Consider the following 18,110-nt stretch of genomic DNA (forward strand, 5'->3'; position numbering starts at 1 on the left):
CTGAGTTAGCATGGCTCAGGAATTCTGAGACTTGAAGTCAATGAGTTGTAAAGGGGTCATAATTCCCTACCTTGTTATAATCCTGTGATGGCGAACCTATGGCACGCGTGCTTGAAGTGGCACACAGAGCATGTCACCTGGTATGAGCGGCATCACCTGTTCCTCTTCTGGGTTTCTGGTGCGCATGCATGTATGATGATCGGCTGGCTTTGGTGCATGATTTCCTCCATGAGCATGCGCAATGGCCAGCTGATCATCATGCGCACATGCATGCCAGTAACTGGAAGAATAGCTGGGTTGTGTGTATGTGCACACCAGAAACTGAAAGTGCATTTTTTGAGAGGGCAGATGCGCCCTGGGCAGCATCTCTTCTGGGTTGCAGGCCTGACAAATGAGCGAAGCAATCACTGTTATGATCTAAAAAATAAAGCAATGAGACCAGCACGTGTTTTAAATAATGCCAGAGACCAAACAATGTTTAATTGGCAGAGAAAATGAGAATTCAGCAACTTTATATCACTGAGAGCTGACACAATATCCTTGCATGTGGCACCATGCAACTTGATGCTTATTCTTATTTCCAATAATTAATTTATATTTTTAACCTTGATAAGAAATCACTACTTACCCATGCATAAATAAAGTGATTCTTACTTGGGACTAAATTAAATGTCAAGTTTTACACTCTACTCCTCAACCACTTTTCCAAGTTTCAAAAACAACCCATATCTTCTTATTCTTCTTTATACAAAAAAATCTCGTCATTCCCAGGTGTTTATTGGCAAAAATAGCATGTGAACTGGCTGGTCAAAGATATGCCTAATAACAGTTTTCATTACCTTGGCAGAGAGGAGAAAGGATCACTTCAACTATGGAAAATACACTTGTTTATCTGAAAACTCTGAGCTCAGATTGCTCAACTGACTTATATTACTCCATGCAAGCAGACATCTCAATTGGATTTGAATTGGACATGTGATATATTTATGAGCCACTTGAGAGCTCCATCATGTAAAAGGCTTTTATTTAAAATGTGACTGCAACAAGGAGAACAAGGCTCTATTTTATTTAATTTACAACTCTTAGCAAAAGGTTTCCACAAATGGGACTTGTAACAAATTGTTGGAGTTTGGCTCATTCCACCAAAAAAATTCAGCCAACCACCTTTTCAGAATCCTTCTTTACATTTTCCCCTCTTGTGTTTCTATTTTTTTTCTTTGCAATAAATCACAAACATGCTTTAGTTATTGAGCATACTGAGCTCCTCACTGGGTTATTAAAACTTTAGGAAGAAAATAATTTATACATATGCAAAGCTAAGGGACTACTAATAGAGAATGGATTTGGTTTTTTAAAATATATAACAGGACTTTACATGATTTGAAAAGGATCTGGAAGAAATATTTTAGACTTTCCACGAGCATTATACCTCTCCCTGATTATTCAAGCAACCCTTTAAAAACATTGTGGCTACTTTAAAAGTCTTCTTATCAAAGTTAGGAAGCTTTAATAAATGGAAAGGAAAAATTGTATTCACGTAAGATTCAAAATAGTTCTTCCTGATCATTACTGAAGCATTCATAGCATTCCACATATGATAAAATAACAGACCTAGTAAAGTAATTATTAATGGTGAAGGAGAATGATCCTTAATAACCCATTCAGTTCTTGATCAAATTAACAATGTAATTGTATTTGCAGATGCAGCTAAACAAAGCTTTATAATGTAATTATGTCAAAGATTTTGTGATCAATATGTCTGGGATGCTCCCTGCATTAGTAGTACTAGTACTAACCCTTACTTTCATGAGCATATGGGCATTTAAGTGCTGGTAAAATCATAAATCATGAGATATCAAAACATAATTTATATATGGTTGTTCATTTTAATCAAACTCTGTTGAAATATCAGTTATTTTACTCAGCCACTGATTAAACTTCACTCCAGAGGCAGGAGATGTTGGCAAATGGTCTGCTGGTGCATACCCCCAGAATCTACTTTGTTTTTGTTATTTATTTGGGAAAATGAAGTTTCTGGATTCTATTGCAACATACAATCTGATTAGAACTATCATTTCTCATTAACTTTTAAATCAAAACAATTCAAAATCGTGAAGCGAAACTTCTAGTCAGGAACATTTAAATTTACAATGACCAATACAAATTTTCAGAACACCAGGAAAAAGGAAACACACAACTAAATGGTACGGACTGTTTTGGTTACTTACGGATACATCTGGAAAGAGTAGGATCTGGTACAAATCCCAGTTTGCAGGTACACCTATAGCTCCCCATGGTATTTAAACACTCACCATTAGGGCAAACCCCTTGTAACTGGCATTCATTAATGTCTGAAAAGAAACACAACTAATTGTCAGTTAAATAAACCTATATTAGAATATGTATAAACACTTTTATTAATCACTAGACATTACAGAATCTTTCAGTTCTCAAATCTGGTCCCCATTTTTCTCCTATCTCTTTCAAACACAGAAGGAATGCCTAGAAAAGTGGCATTAATTTGTAAGATATAAGTGTACCAAATGTTTATATTTATTTATATCCTGCCTTTATTATTTTTTACAAATAAGGTGGTGAAGATATCGAACATACGTCCCTCTTCTTTTCCGCACAACAGCATCCCTGTGAGGTGAGGTGAGGTGAGGTGAGGAACTTGAAAGTGATTTGAGTGATATGTTGGAAATTATTAAGTAATAAATAATGGAGTTTACAGTTGAAACATATAAAATGCTCCTGATAATTCAACTACTGAACTATTCAACTATTCTATGTGTTTGCTCCACATCTGATACTCAGTTTTAAAGTATTAATTTAATTTAAGGAATAGTAGACCAAGATACATAAAAAAATTGGCAGTGTGAGTTTCTGATAATCTAGAAACAGATTTAAAGGACAACAATTTTGTAATGGAAGAACAGACTACATAAACCCCGTGCAGTGATGGCGAACCTTTTTCTTATGGCGTGCCATATTTGTGTTTGTACGCACTATTGTACATGTATGCATGCCCACACCAATTCAATCCTCCCTGCCCACATGCGCAAAAGTGTACGACCTCTCCCCAGCCTCCGGAGGCTTTCCTGAAGCTTGGGGAGGGCAAAAATCCCCCCCACCCCCCTGGAGGCCCTACGGAAGGTGGAAACACATCTTTTCTGAACTTCCAGTTGGCCCGTTGGGCCTGTTTTTCACCCTCCCCAGCCTCTGGAGGCTTTCCGGGAGCCTGGGGAGGGTGAAAACGGCCTCCCCCTGGCCCTCCAGAAGCCCAAAAATCAGCTGGCCAGCATGCGCATATGCGCCGGAGCTGATGACTGGGGTGCCAGCAAATATGGCTCGTGCCATAGGTTTGCCATCACGGCCCTAGTACTATATTGAGCTCATTAAACAGTGGATGGTCTTTATTTAAACACATCCACATCGTGGGGAGAAAATCCTGAATAACCTGATATTATTCATTGAACCTTCTTCTGTGCTATGACGGAACCAAAAAAAAATGTTTTAACTACATTTTATCTATCAAATCTATATTTTATCACTCTAGTCACTATAACCTGATTTTACCCCATATTTTGACATATGGAACAGACTATCCTCCTAGCCTATTTCAACTATTTGTCCAAGGACTTTACTTTACTCTTAACAGGCATGTGATTATATTGCACAATACAGTGTACATCATAGTAATGAACTATAATATCAGAATGTGCTGTGATCGCAACTGTGTAAACCTTCCCTTAGGAAGAGAGGTTTGCAGTTTGTCCATCATATGAACAATCAACTGTGCAAAATATTAATTTCATACATAATATAGCAACTCTTCTGTCAGACATAGGAAGGGGACTTTTTTTCATAGATAAATTGTTCTATTGTTTTAAATAAGTTAGCAAGGAACATCATAACCTTACTGAATCCTGTAGAGTTGTGGTGGTAATATATGATCATGACTATCAAACTAGTAACAACTGATCTCCCATATGAATAGTATAGGACAAGTATCCTATAGCAACCCAAAAACAGAATTTCATGGATTTATCCACTTCCTAGTTCTCCCTTATATTCTTTAATATAAAAAGAATATTAGCAGTTAGCTGCATGATTCCTGAGTATTGTAATACTCGTGTATTATCTTTTTTATATTATCCAGCTTCCCCCCCCCCCCACAAGAATAATAATAAACCTTCCAGTGTACCTGAAAGATAACATCAAGGCTAGGAATTAGTAGGGAAGGCAATGAGATTCAGTACAGTCAGGACATAAATGTCTACGCCTCTAGTGCCTTCCTTCCTTCACTTTCTGAAGAAGAAAACTGTCAGCAAGACAAGTAAGGAATTTCCTGGAAACATCATGCCTGGCAGAGTTTTTCCCCAACAGATAACAAGGGACTTTAAATCCCTCATCCCTATTGTTTCAGGCCTCTTGGAAATATCTGTAATTTGCTTTTGAAAGGCATCTCCATTTTCCCCTTCTTCTGGTGAGAATTTACTAAACATTAACAACTGCACAGCTTTTATTTGTTCCTCTACTTATTTTAACTGAGAGGTTCTCTATAATATTAGAACATTCCTTCACTTTCTAAGCAAAGGGAGATATTTTGAACATAGAGTACATCTATGCTTCCCTTTCTATGGGATACCACATACTGTGGAAACCTCACCCCAAAACCTCTGATGAACTCTACCAGCACCTTCATTTAGATGTTCAACAGATGTTAAATGTGTTAAACAATGAAGAGGAAAGAATGGATCCATTGGATATCTAGAGCACCTACATAAAGCTCCTGTGTTAATAAGAAGGCTCATCTACTGCAGTCTCCCACAAAATTATAATTTAGTAACCATGCAAGAAACAAATTGTAGCACAAATGTCTGAATGGAATATGCAGGAAATACATATGAATACTCCCTCTTTCAACCTATGTAAAAAACCAACAAGATGTGCTTCCATTTTTTATTTTATGTCATTGGATATGTCTAAACGTAAATAAATGGTTAAAGTTAACTGACAGTCAATTCCAAACTTTATTTAATAATCCAAGCATGTATCAAACAGCTATGAACAGTAATTGCAATGCATAGTTCAAACGGGAGAAAATCCTTTGACCTGATCACAGATAAGAGGAAGGATGAATAAAGCTTATAACTTTAGTACAAAGAATTATATGTAGACCACTGTAAGCGACAGAGTTAAAACTGATTTCCTGAAGATACATTACTTTACCCTAATAATGCAGACATCTAGTTGGAATGAAAATGCTAGTCCCTGTTCAGTTGTCAGGCAGCAGAACTACACTGAATGAAATACAAGGAGTGCTCACTTCAAACAGAAGACCAGCTGTAGAGGTTACAAGAGGATTAAGATTCAGGAGAGGAGCATAAAGCAATCATTTTCCTTCAAAACTTTAAGTCTTCTTGATTCTTTTACTCTGATCCAACCATGTGTTTATTTGATGGATTAATTTCTGTAGCCACCCATTTCAACCCAGTGACACTGGGCAGCAAATAATTCTGAAAGACTTATTGCAAACAGTCTCTGTTTGAGGGAGATGGGCAGTTCATAAATGCAAAATATAAATAAAATTATAAATAAAAATAGTAAAAGCAGTACAAAAATAAATGTATCCAGTAGCCAAGAAAATTATAACATTTGCCAATTTAAACAAGAAATGGGGTCCTTAACACATTTGGGTCCCCAGACCTCGGAACATAGCAGGCTTTTAAAACCTTGTGAAAGGTCAACAGGACCACTCTACTCTCTGAAGGGAGTCAGTTCCAAAGAGCAGCAGGGGCTACAGCAGAGAAGCCGCATCTCCTGATCTCTACCAGTTGACATTCCTTGATTGAAAGGACCTGCAGCCTGTCCAAACTGCCATACCCAATTGGCCAATCTATTGGGAAGATGGTCCCTTAGGTAACTAAGTCCCAAGCATATAGATCTTTAAAAGTGACAACCCACACTCTGAATTGCATCTAGACACAGACCGATAACCAATGTAACTCATGCAGTAGTAATTGTATATCTGACACTGTTTACCACCTATGCTGCCACATTTTGCACCTGTTCTGACCTAGGCTTCCCATAGCAGCACGAAGCTGAATCCTCGTCCCGATAAACCCCTTTTATTTAATTTACAGTGAATTCCTCTCCAGCAAAGTCTTTCCTCTCCCACAGTCTTTCAAGATAGTTCACAATTACCAACCTTTATCAGGCTTGGAGAGTGGCCAGGCCAATAGCTTTCAGATGCCACAATACTCGGCAAGAATGCAGGAATGAACTGTCTGCTGCAAACACCCCTCCACTTTTGCTCCTCTTTTATTCCCTATGGGAGGGGCCATTCACCATCCATCTGTGGCCTTACTCCCAAGTCAACCCTTGTTCCTTAGCTGTTCCCTTCATCAGGAAACTCTGCACATATGCACACTGGAAACAGGCTCCAGCTGTTTGTCTGCCTCACTGATGTCTGACCCCAAAGACAGGTGATAACTGTCAGACGGCCCTGGCCCCATCTCTGCCTCTGACACAGAGCCCTCATCAGAGCCTTCCCCAGACTCCATGTTCCTGGCCCATGTTCCTCCCCAACCTCCTCACTGTCTGAATCTGCTGCCGTTCCGCTGGCAGCTGATGGGCCACAACAGCACCAGTTGAAGCTTCTGAATGCTATTCAAGGGCAGCCCCATATACAACACACTGCACCTTATGTGAAATCAATAGACCTTTTAAGATTGATGAGTGTATGAGCATTTGTGGTAAATACACTATTTATTTATTAGATTTTTATCCCACCTTATTATTTTATAAATAATACAAGGCAATGAACATACATAAATACTATTTCCTCTTTTTCATTTCCCCGCAATAAGCAATAGCACTTAGACCTATATAATACTTCATAGTGCTTTACAACCCCTCTAAGCAGTTTACAGAGTCAGAAATCTGGGTCCTCATTTTACCGACCTGGAAAGGATGGACGGCTGAGTCAATCCTGAGCCTGGTGAGATTTGAACTGCTGGCAGTTAGCAGAGTTAGTCTGCAATACTACATTCTAACCACAGCGCCACCATGGCTCTTTGTCAGGTAGGCAGGCCTGAGAAAGAGCAACTGGCCCAAAGTCACCTAGCTGTCTAAGACAGGACTAGAACTCATAGTCTCCTAGTTTCTAGATAAATATTTTAACCACAATATCAAAGTGATATTTTAATTTTAATTTAATGAAGGAAATGGGTGATTGTATAGAATACACAACAGAAGAACCAACTTGTTTCCTCCAAAAGTCTACTTGATTTTTAGGCTAAGAATGCTTTTGTAATAGTATTCAAACTGTGAAATTTGCCTATTTAAGGGGTCTCCCTAGGCCAGAAATTTTTTGCAACCTCCAGATTAGCTCTAGAGTAGGGGTGTCAAACTGGCAGCCTGTGGGCCACACCCATCCCAGCTCCATGAAGGGGAAAAACATCACAAAGTGTCACATGATGGCAACCCGACACTGCAAGTTTGATTCTAGAGTGTACATGGCCAAAACATTTAACCCAGAAGTGGGGAAATTATAGGTGAAGTCTGTACATTAAGGCTAGCAAAAGTTATTCTTAAGAAAAGAACTAGATCAATACATTTATTTTCTCCTGATAAAATTATGTCATGTCTCCACTGGCTAGTCTCCTGAGGCAGTGGTGGGTTTTCAATTTTTTTACTACCAGTTCACATGTGCGTGCACGACACTTCTGCGCATGCACAGAAGTTTCTGGGTGGGTGGGCGAAGTCTCCCGCCACTGCTACTACCTGTTTGCCTGATCCAGGCCAAATCGGGAGCAACCCACCTCTCTCCTCAGGTCTTTCAGAGGTTAAATAAATTTACAATAAAATATCTGTCCTCCTAACCAATTTCATAATCAGATTAAACTATTTTTACCATGATGGATTTAGTTAACTATTGGTTTTCTATAAATTCCCAAGTTAAGTTTTTAAATTATTTTGATGTTACTTCATAATACTAAATATGTATATGTATTATGATTTTAAATTAGGTTGAATGTGAACAACCTTAGCCACTGCTATTGGCACTGGGAATTCATACTATATTAATACAAATAATATAATATATAATTATTGTATTTATTGATAATCATACAAATAATGCACTTAAAATTGTTTTTTGCTCCTGATAATTATATAATCATTGTTGCTTTTTGGTAGAATTTTGTCTTTTTCCAAATAAAATGGTTAAATCAAATGTATCCCTCTAATTCCAATTAAATAAATAGAGAAACACAATTTTAAATCAGAATAATTAGTCAAAACAAATGATACAAATGTCTTACCTTGACAAAACGTTGCATTAATTCTCTTATAACCTTGTGGACAATCCACTACCGGGCTATATCCAAAATAAGCTAAATTTGACAGGAAACAAAACAGAAAAAAAAGTGACCCATCTATTATCATCCAACTGTTTTAATATCACACCACTTTTTTAAGGATTGAATCCTGATCCCAAATAAAAGGTTGTACAACATTTACGCATGTCTTAATATTATTGCTGCTGCTAATTAGCTTTTGTGAATTATTATTCCAAATTGGCATTAAAAGTATTTCAGTCTTGAAGGCAGCAGAATTCAGGACACCAGAAGCCACAAAAGTCTACTTTCATCCAACAACTATTATTATCAGACAAGCAATATTCCCTCATTTGAAAAAAAAATGTAGAACTATTATGGAAACTAACTCTCGAATCTGTCAACCATCACCTAAAAGTCAAAATTCTGAACATCTTGTTTTCATTTACTCTTATGGGTTATTGGAGACCCATAAGTGAATCACTTCTACTTTCCTATAAAATTAGTAGGAATGTGAATTCTTTTTCTTCCCAATAAACTAGTGAGCTAGACTGCAACCAAATCCAAGAAGGAGAAATCTTCTGCTTCTTTGGGGTCTCATTATGAATAGAATTAATTAGACTAATTAATGTAAATGGGCCCTATTTCTTCTTTCTTCAATACAAACTCTAATGTCATTTGAAAAGATCTTTGAGACATGTAGCACAGACCCAACTTTCTTATTGATTTTCAGATTACTCTGGAAAGAAGTTTTCATATGCTTTCACCACTTTCTTTAAAAGGAAAATATATGTATACTACGCAAAATAGCAGAAAACATATTGTTAAAAGCTTACCTGGCTTCTTTGGACATTTTTGGCACTTGTTAAAACCCCAGGAAGTTCCCACAGTTCCACAGCAATCTTCTTGCTTGGAGAGGCCAGGAAGTGCTTTGCTACACTGGAAAATGTTGGAAAATCTCAAGTTAGTCTTTCTGAAGAACAGATGTCTTCTTCCATGCTGCTAATTCAGGATCACTCTGTACCAGGTGGCTTTTAAAATTCACAAGAATGCAAAACTACTGCTTCAGATCTTCAGTTTTTCCAGTGTGAATTAGCATTTTACATACAATACATTTCTCAAAAACCTTTTGTAAATTAGTCTTCATTTATTCCTATGGCTGCCCAAGAATTCTGATCCATGATCCTGTTTGGTGCTCCAATGTTCTTTTCATGCTAAAATCACACGAGCCATTTGCCTTCTCTATCCATGCCTGACTTTGAAATGTTTGTCTGTCTATATACTTGGTGAATTCGGCTCAAAGTGACATTTGGTATACCACTAAAAATTCTGTGTTTGCAATGGCATGCCAGAAGCCAGTGAGAAACAGTCAACATCCTGATTAAAAGACTGAAACGTAAGAGAAACAACCAATATCTCAGTCCGGAACAACTGGAATCACTGCATAGAGAAAGAAAAACTATATCAGAGAGGAATTTTTAAAAAGATGTATATCACACAGATACAGTACTAAAACATTGACCTGTTCAGAAGAATCCTGGGCCAAATGCTATAGAAAATGTTAATTATTGTCAAGAGGATTAATGGGAATTAGTAGGTACTGCCAGCTGTCCTGGTTCAGGAAGGAGCAGGAGCCTAGATTACAGGATAGGTGAATGTTAGGAATCTTCTAACAGATTTTCCAGTTTTTTCTAGCATATCCTTAAATGTAGAAGCCTTTCCTTCCAGCATCAACAGAGTACACCCGCCTTAGAAAGAATTGCTTTTTTGTGTGAAAGATGTGAAATTAACTTATAGGTGAACAAAAACCTAGGCACCTGTTTATCCTTCTTTATACCAACAAATGCTTTTCTTCATTGTTCTTATAAGGAAAAAATAGTGCTAGTACTGCACAGAATAGTTTCTGCCAGCCTCTATGTTACATTTATTAAAAAAATGTTTCTACTTACTCATCTCACTGCCAAATTTACGCTCTGTTTATTGCTGGAACTGCAAAGATAGACACACCCTTTCCTCTCTCTGGATAACTTACACACAGAGCTAAAACAGACCTAAAGATTCAATTTTGAATTGACCACCTCAAATTCATACTATAAACATTCAAGAAGAAGCTGTTCTTGTTTTTTTTTAAAGAAATACAAACCTACTAACCAAAAATGTTAACTATTATCACAAAATTCAAAATTTCTCTTCCAATTTTTCAATGTCTCAAACAGCCCACACTCAAAAATTAGCCATTAAATATAGACAACATATTAACTATAGTACAATTATATCACTGCAGTTGTGGGATGATTGAACACTGACTTCTAATGATAATTTATTTCAATTCATTAAAAATCAAATGCTGCTGTTTGAACAAGTCAGAAGCAATAAGCTAGAACTGATACAAAAGCAATACTTGAATTTTTTATATTCCACTAGAGAAAACTTCCCATACATATTCATCAGAATTTGAAAACCGATCAAGTGGATAAAGATGATAAAATTCCAAAAACTTTTCCAAACATTATTTAATACACCAAATCATGAATAAAAAGTCCCGAGTAAAGAGCTGCATATCTTTTTACAGATTAATAGCTGACTAATACCCACACACTTACACACACATAGTTTTTCCCATCTAGGCCACTAGAGCCTTCAGACGCTGGGACAACTACCAGTGATACTGCATCTGAAATCTATTGCTGACATTTTCCAGAAACTTCTTGTAAGTGTTAAACAACAGAGATTAAAAAAAAATCAACCTCTAAGGTATGCCATATATGTGAGGCCATGGGGCTGACCTTTCCTCCCCATCACCACCGACTGCAACCTCCTGTTAATGCAGGATTAGAACCCATGGTATACTGTATATGTATACTGTATACATATACAGTATACAGCTCCTAACACCATAGGTGATCCAGACAGATACTTTATTATTTACAGTATCAAAAGTAGATGAAAATTCTATCAGGACCAGAATGGGTGCACTACCTTTATGTAAGTCCAGACAAAGATCATTCATCAGTGAGACCAATACTATTTCCATTCTGTGATTATGTATGAATACCAACTAAAAGGAGCCTAGATAACCCATTTCCTCTAGGGTACTTTGTAGCATAATTCCCACAACTCTTATCAACTGGACAATAATGATAAGGGATCCAGAGAGGGATTCTTTAGGAAGAGTTGTAGTTTTTCAAGGTCACAAACATCACCTTCCCTCCTAAAGATCATTGACAATCTCCCACCAGCTAGGCCTCTTTGTTAAAATGGATTTAAAATAGTTGATTTCAGTCCACTTTGTCCCAAAGAATGTGTGATTTCAACTTTACTATTTCAATTTCCACCCCTCTGATTTAGTTTACATTCCATGTTGTGACTGTGGTTCTTATGTCCATCATCAGTCATGGAACTGCTTTCACTACTGGCATTATCAATAACCAGACTTTATTCTGGCCACATCATCACCTCCTGTAATGGGTTTGACACCTCCAGATCAGCTTATGATACTCTGATGTAATAATAACTAAGGATATTTCTTTCATACTGGCAGACTTGTTATCTGGCACTCAAACTGGATTAATGTTACATCTATGCCCATAGAATTTTTAAGAAACTATACACAATTGGTTTTCCATTCTTTCTTTCTGAATTTGGAATTTCTTTTCATAAATTGCTTGTCCCCCCCCCCAATCTAAATGTCTTTATCCCCTTTATGGGTTACTGACTTTGACTTTACCAGCAAAAGTGACCCCTTCCATCAGAATCTTATTCTGCTGCTGGCATCATTTTAAGGATCACTGAAGTTACTGCATAATTCTATCATAACAAAGTGGTAACATTCAAGAGGTATTGATAGAAGAAATATAATACCATACTCTGGATATCAACTGAAGAAAAAGTAAAATAATGCAATACTTTCTTCTCCCCTCTGAAGTATATAATCTATCACACAGTTTGTTTACTCCAAGCTATGCCTTATTTAATGCACTGAATGTCTCTGTTATTCTGTTTTGACTCCAACCTAGACTAGATATTATCCATATCAACAGCTAATATAGTAGGATAACACTCAGATCAAATGCAATGACTTAGTTCCATAATCTATAGAATTGAACTACTGATATATCTTCCTGAATATAAAATAGCATATTTCATAATAATCTGAAACTGATGTAATGAAAATTACATCTAAAGTACAAGACCCAATAGTTACCGTATTTTTCAGACTATAAGACGCACCGGGGTATAAGATGCACCATGATTTTGAAGAGGTAATTTTTTTTAAAAAAGGGTTTTGCACTCTACATGCCTCCCAAACCCTCTGCACGCCTCGCTTTTTGCAAAAAAAAGGGGGGGAGAAGGGGGCATGCATAGCTTTGGGGGGATTGTAGAGTGCTCCTGGGGGCTGAAGCTGGTTTCGGTAGGTCAGAAATGCTGTATTCAGTGTATAAGACGCACCCAGATTTTCACACTCTTTGGGGGGGCATCTTATACTCTGAAAAATACAGTGTACCACATGTGGCATGTTGAAAATTAAGAAATCAAAACTACAGATAAGTGCTTAATTTAGACTCATTGGGAAATTTACTGTTCAGAAAATAATTCAAAAGTTAAAATTATTCTACAGATGCCATAGCACTGATGACACACTGAATTCAGAAAAACAGTCATGGGTTGATTATAGTCCAACATAGCTTGAATCTCAAATAGCTGACAATAATTATATGAGACATTGTCACTCAGTGCTATTGGTGCTACAAGCCAAGGCAATTAAGGAACTGTATGATAAAAATATATAAACTTAATCTATCTAGAAACTAGGTTTCAAACCTGCACTGGGAAAGAAACAGAACTGCCTAATCTTCAGTTTGGTTAGACTCAATAGAAAACCCCCAAAACATAGTTCAGTAAGATTCTAAACTTCATTATAGGCAAGAATATAGGCTGTAATACTTCAGTTGATCAACAACTACAGAGCAAAGACCTCAGAGATTCATGTATTGTTTTCTAGAATTAACACTCTACTTGTTGCAATTTAATTAATTTTTGGAAGATTCTTGGAGTATACAAGTGATGGTCTTAGAAGACTGATATGTATTTATATCATGGTCCGCCCTTGGCTGGGAACGTCTGGTTCTTGCCTCACAAACTTCAATCATTGCACTACCTTGGGAATGGTGGGTTATTCTGCCACCCATTTTGTGCAAACCCTCATTTTCACTTTCCACTTTTTTCTCTTGTATATTTTGTTTTGCGTGGCCTCTTAGATATGTAAACATGAATTCCTAAATGCACTATAACCTCAGCAGACAGCAATACTTTGCTTATCTTGGCTAATGTCAGAAGGCAAATAGGGTCAGATCTAGTTAGCATACGGATGGAAGAATCCTTAGGAATTCCAAGGATGCTTCTAGACCAAAAAGTTAACCAAAAAAATATGAGCCAGAAAAGTAGAATGGCAAGCTATTTCCACATCTGTCCTAACAAAATTGCTTGGATACAGATACTAGGAGCTGAATTCAACTCAAGGGTGCTTTTACTTAACTGTAATTTAAAACTTTTTTAAACAAAATGCTTACTATTTTCCTTTGCTTATCAACACTCATGTTTTCAATCATACTAATAGAAACAGACTTGCAAAATGTCAGTGATCAATAAACATATTTAATATGGCAATACTGATTCATAAAATAAACACATCTTTTCCACTATAATTAGCCCTGAATCAATTACAGTGGACATTATGTATTCTGCTTGTTAGGTTTGGTCCTACATGTTAGGAAATCCATGCTTGCGGTTCAGACTCAATGAAGAAGTGCTTCATCAACTAGCCAACTCTCCAAAAGTGAGAAAGGGCCTTGCTTACCATCTGTCTCAACATTGTTGAGCTACTGCACATACTTGAGTTTAGCCAAAAAGCCAAGAAGTGATCCATGCACATAAACTACTCCAGCAATAAAATAATAGAGCTTTTAATAGAAATAGCAGCTTCACAAGCAATGCCAAATGTTGCTCATGGGAGGATCTGAAATACTCCCATAATTCTGTGATCCAGCTGCTGCGTTCTGCTGGGAATTTTCATTTTAAAAACAATAAAAAGTATATTATACTATTGAAGATATCTGAATTCAACTAATGTAATCTGGGAAGGCATGGCTGGGGATTCCACTTGGAAGCAGTAATTGTGATTGCCAGTGTTTTCTTCTGAGATAATGACTCGCTGCAAGTCATTGGAAGGACACAGTACTTCTCTATATTACAGGTAGTTCTGGCTTAATGACTCTGAGAATAGAATTTCCATTTCCAAGTGATTTGGTCAGTAGATGAAATTTAAGATGAACACACAGCTTTGTCCCAGTTGCATTTGTTAGGCCAGGTCTATGCCATTTTTAGGCAACAACATTACACTTCTCCTCACCTGCTTTGCTCATCTTTGCTTCAAATCCCCTCACCTCTAAGACTATTAGGCAACTCCAGATTGGCTAAAGAAACTTGTCCAGCATTTAGTTTGGCTTCCAATATTTTCTTAAAGGATCAATATATCAGTGTATTGACTTTGATTAATTAACTGAATTTGCATTTGATGCTTTTGCTATCTTGTACATATTTTCTGATATTAAACATCACTGATGTTATAAAGATTAACAGAAGATAGGACAGTCATTGTTGAAATTGTATCCATACAGATTTTTAAAAATGGTTGCATACATTCTGCTGATGCATATTTTTTAGTTTCAAGGAATTCAAGACTCTACTTGTATAATTGTATATGCAGATATGATTCAATCTGATTCTATGAATAAGCTAAGCAACAAGTATTTAGTCAAGGCTGGAATATCTGATGGCTGTATTTATAAATAGTTGAAATGAAATAAAATATCTTAACAAAATCAGATTTCAAGAATTTATATATGCTTAGAGCAGTGAGAATGAAAGTTGCTCCACACTGGAACAAAGACAATTCTGACAATATCTGGTTGGGAACTTAAACTTGGAGAATACGCAAAACAAACTATATATATATATATATATATATATATATATATATATATATATATATATATATATATATATATATATATATATATATATATATATATATATATATATATATATATACACATATATATACACACATACACACACACACACACACACACACACACATAAATGCAGCACAAATGCAACACACAAACAAACACACACACACATATACTTAATAGAAATCTAGAAATAGAAAGGGATGTGCTGGGTCAGTTGCTAAGATGCTGAGCTTGTCGATCAGAAAGGTTGGCAGTTCAGCGATTTGAATCCCTAGCACCGCTTAATGGAGTGAGCTGCCGTTACTTGTCCCAGCTTCTGCCAAACTAGCAGTTCAAAAGCATGTAAAAATGCAAGTAGAAAAATAGGAGCCACCTTTGGCGTTTAATCATGCCGGCCACATGACTACAGAGACATCTTCGGACAATGCTGGCTCTTCGGCTTTGAAACAGAGATGAGCGCCGCCCCCTAGAGTTGGGAATGAGTAGCATATATGTGCGAGGGGAACCTTTACCTTAATAGAAATCTAAATTTAAGCGAAAATGGTTCCCATATAGCAGCACAACAAATATAATCTCCTACAGTCTGGTTTCTAAGTGGGTTTAAATGTGTACAAATATTGCAGATTAGCAGATGTATAAAACAGTGGAATAAAAAATTAATCATTTTTATTGCCTTTTATTTTTTAATATGTTTATGTTTTATTTTATTTATTTTCTATTTGTTCATCTATTTTATCTTTTTTACCTTTCATTGACACACATACACACAAAAGCATACATACTGATATACATAGACACATATATCAACTAACAATACAGTGGAGATTTTAATATCCAATAATTTAGTTTAAGACTGAAATGAATACTTTGATGCAAGCTGCAGCATGTTCTTTATTTTTTCCCTTTCCTTTTAATGTTCAAAATATCCTGAATTATGGCTAATATTAATATATCTATTTTCTTTTCTTTTATTTCCAATATTGTAAGTAGTCTAAATAATAGAATGTCAAGAATATATAGTTATATAAATATCACTGTCATGAAATAAAAAAGATTATTTTGTGTGCTGTAAAATATTTTAAAACATTTTTGAAGAAAGATACTCCATACAAAAAAGCATGGAATACTTATCTTTAATATTGTTTTAAATTAGCAATGCTAATTAGTAATGTAGTTGTTTACAATGTAGATGTGAATTAATGAATGCATTTTTAAACTTCTCTAAGAGCTATTTGTAAATATCTGCAAATGGAGAAAGCATTCCATTATTAAATCCCTGACTTTACAATTAAACTGCATTATTGCTGTTTCCACATGCTATCCATGCCAATTCCTACTTGAGCATTCACTTAAATAAAACAAACTAATGAAACTGTTTATAAATAATTACTGAATTGAGATGGATTCTATCTTTTTAGCAATATCAACTGTTCCAAAGCGGTATGTAGGCAATCTATTAAATGGAAAACTGCCATCAATCTGAGAGAGCAATGTATAACTCTCTTTGTCACATACTTGCTTACCTCGGTTCCTTTCAATATCTGAAAAAAGATGAGAACTGAAGAGCTTTTTTTTTTTAGACTGATCTGACTTTATTCTTAATTTCTGTTTTGGAAAATTAATGCTACCTGCTGTTTACACCAGCCTTGTATTTAAGCAACAGCCAGATACGCATATAATGATGACAGAATGGAATTTCATAGGTGTTCAAATAAGCTGACGTTCTCCATCTCTGCTTTGTGTCCAACAAGAACATTCAATAAGATTATTGCAGAAGGAAAGAAGTTCTCTGCCAGCCCCAAAAGCCAATACCAAAACAACAACAACAAACCCACCCAAAACAAAACAATCCAAGGCAATAGTTTTTGTGGAGTTGTTTACTAAAAAAATACTTTCATGACTAGTTTTTAGTCATGGAGAATTCTAGGAGTTGAGGTCTATGCATTTTAAAGTTGCTGTGGTTGAGAAACACTAAGCTACAGTATTTTATTTAATTATTTGGCAGTAATAACTTCTGTGAAGGCTAAACTTAACAACAATGTTTAGCAAATGTACTGCATAGCTAACACATTATGTATAACATTGTATAAAGATTATGTAATTGCATAGATTACATACATAGCTAAAATATGTAGAAAAATGTGTTACTTTTAAGAAACATATACATTAAGTAACTCAATATTTGATTTAACATCAGTGACTACATTAAAATATAGCAATTATAACAAAATAGATGTAACAATGGGGGGTTCTATTGTGGTTTTTTTTCCTTTTTCTATATAAACCCAACACATGGTCAACATATGCATTAAATTATATTAATCCTACTTTCAAAATGTCCAACAACTATTTCCACACTCATTAGTCATAAGAAAAATTAATAGGGCACACATCAGAAATGCAAACTTTACTATAAAGTTTATAATAAATTTATTTATTATAAATTTAATAAAATACAAAAAAATACAAATACTATCTTTATTAATAACACTATAAAGATACTGTGAGAAATGATATAATATTTTAAGTCATATCAAGAGCATTTTATGAAAATAAAATGTAAAGCAGCTGAGTGGAAAAGGAGTCTAGGAAAAGAAATATACGGTAAACTTGCTATTCCGCTTGCTTTTACCGGTGTTGTTGGCTTTCAGAAAGATCCAGAATACAACATGTTATTACCATTATTTTAAATGGGGGGGGGAAGCCAATAGTTGCAATTGAATTAATTTTG

The 18,110-nt window shown here is 35.8% G+C and overlaps 1 protein-coding gene across 2 annotated transcripts in view; it reads right to left on the bottom strand.

Annotated features, from left to right (window-relative positions):
* The window catches only part of LTBP1 (latent transforming growth factor beta binding protein 1), a 208,087-nt gene that overhangs the window by 66,618 nt on the left and 123,359 nt on the right, over window positions 1–18,110 (bottom strand). For both annotated transcript variants that reach the window (XM_014058956.2, XM_087717961.1), the window contains 3 exons: window positions 9,182–9,284; window positions 8,331–8,402; window positions 2,229–2,351 (listed from right to left, as the gene is read on the bottom strand). In XM_014058956.2, coding sequence (XP_013914431.2) covers window positions 2,229–2,351; window positions 8,331–8,402; window positions 9,182–9,284 — 298 coding nt within the window. The remainder of the gene's footprint in view (window positions 1–2,228; window positions 2,352–8,330; window positions 8,403–9,181; window positions 9,285–18,110) is intronic.

The sequence above is a fragment of the Thamnophis sirtalis genome, unplaced genomic scaffold, assembly GCF_051295495.1.
Source record: "Thamnophis sirtalis isolate CommonGarterSnake01/CBP01778 unplaced genomic scaffold, rThaSir2_p1.2 scaffold_6, whole genome shotgun sequence".
Classification (NCBI taxonomy): Eukaryota; Metazoa; Chordata; class Lepidosauria; order Squamata; family Natricidae; genus Thamnophis; species Thamnophis sirtalis.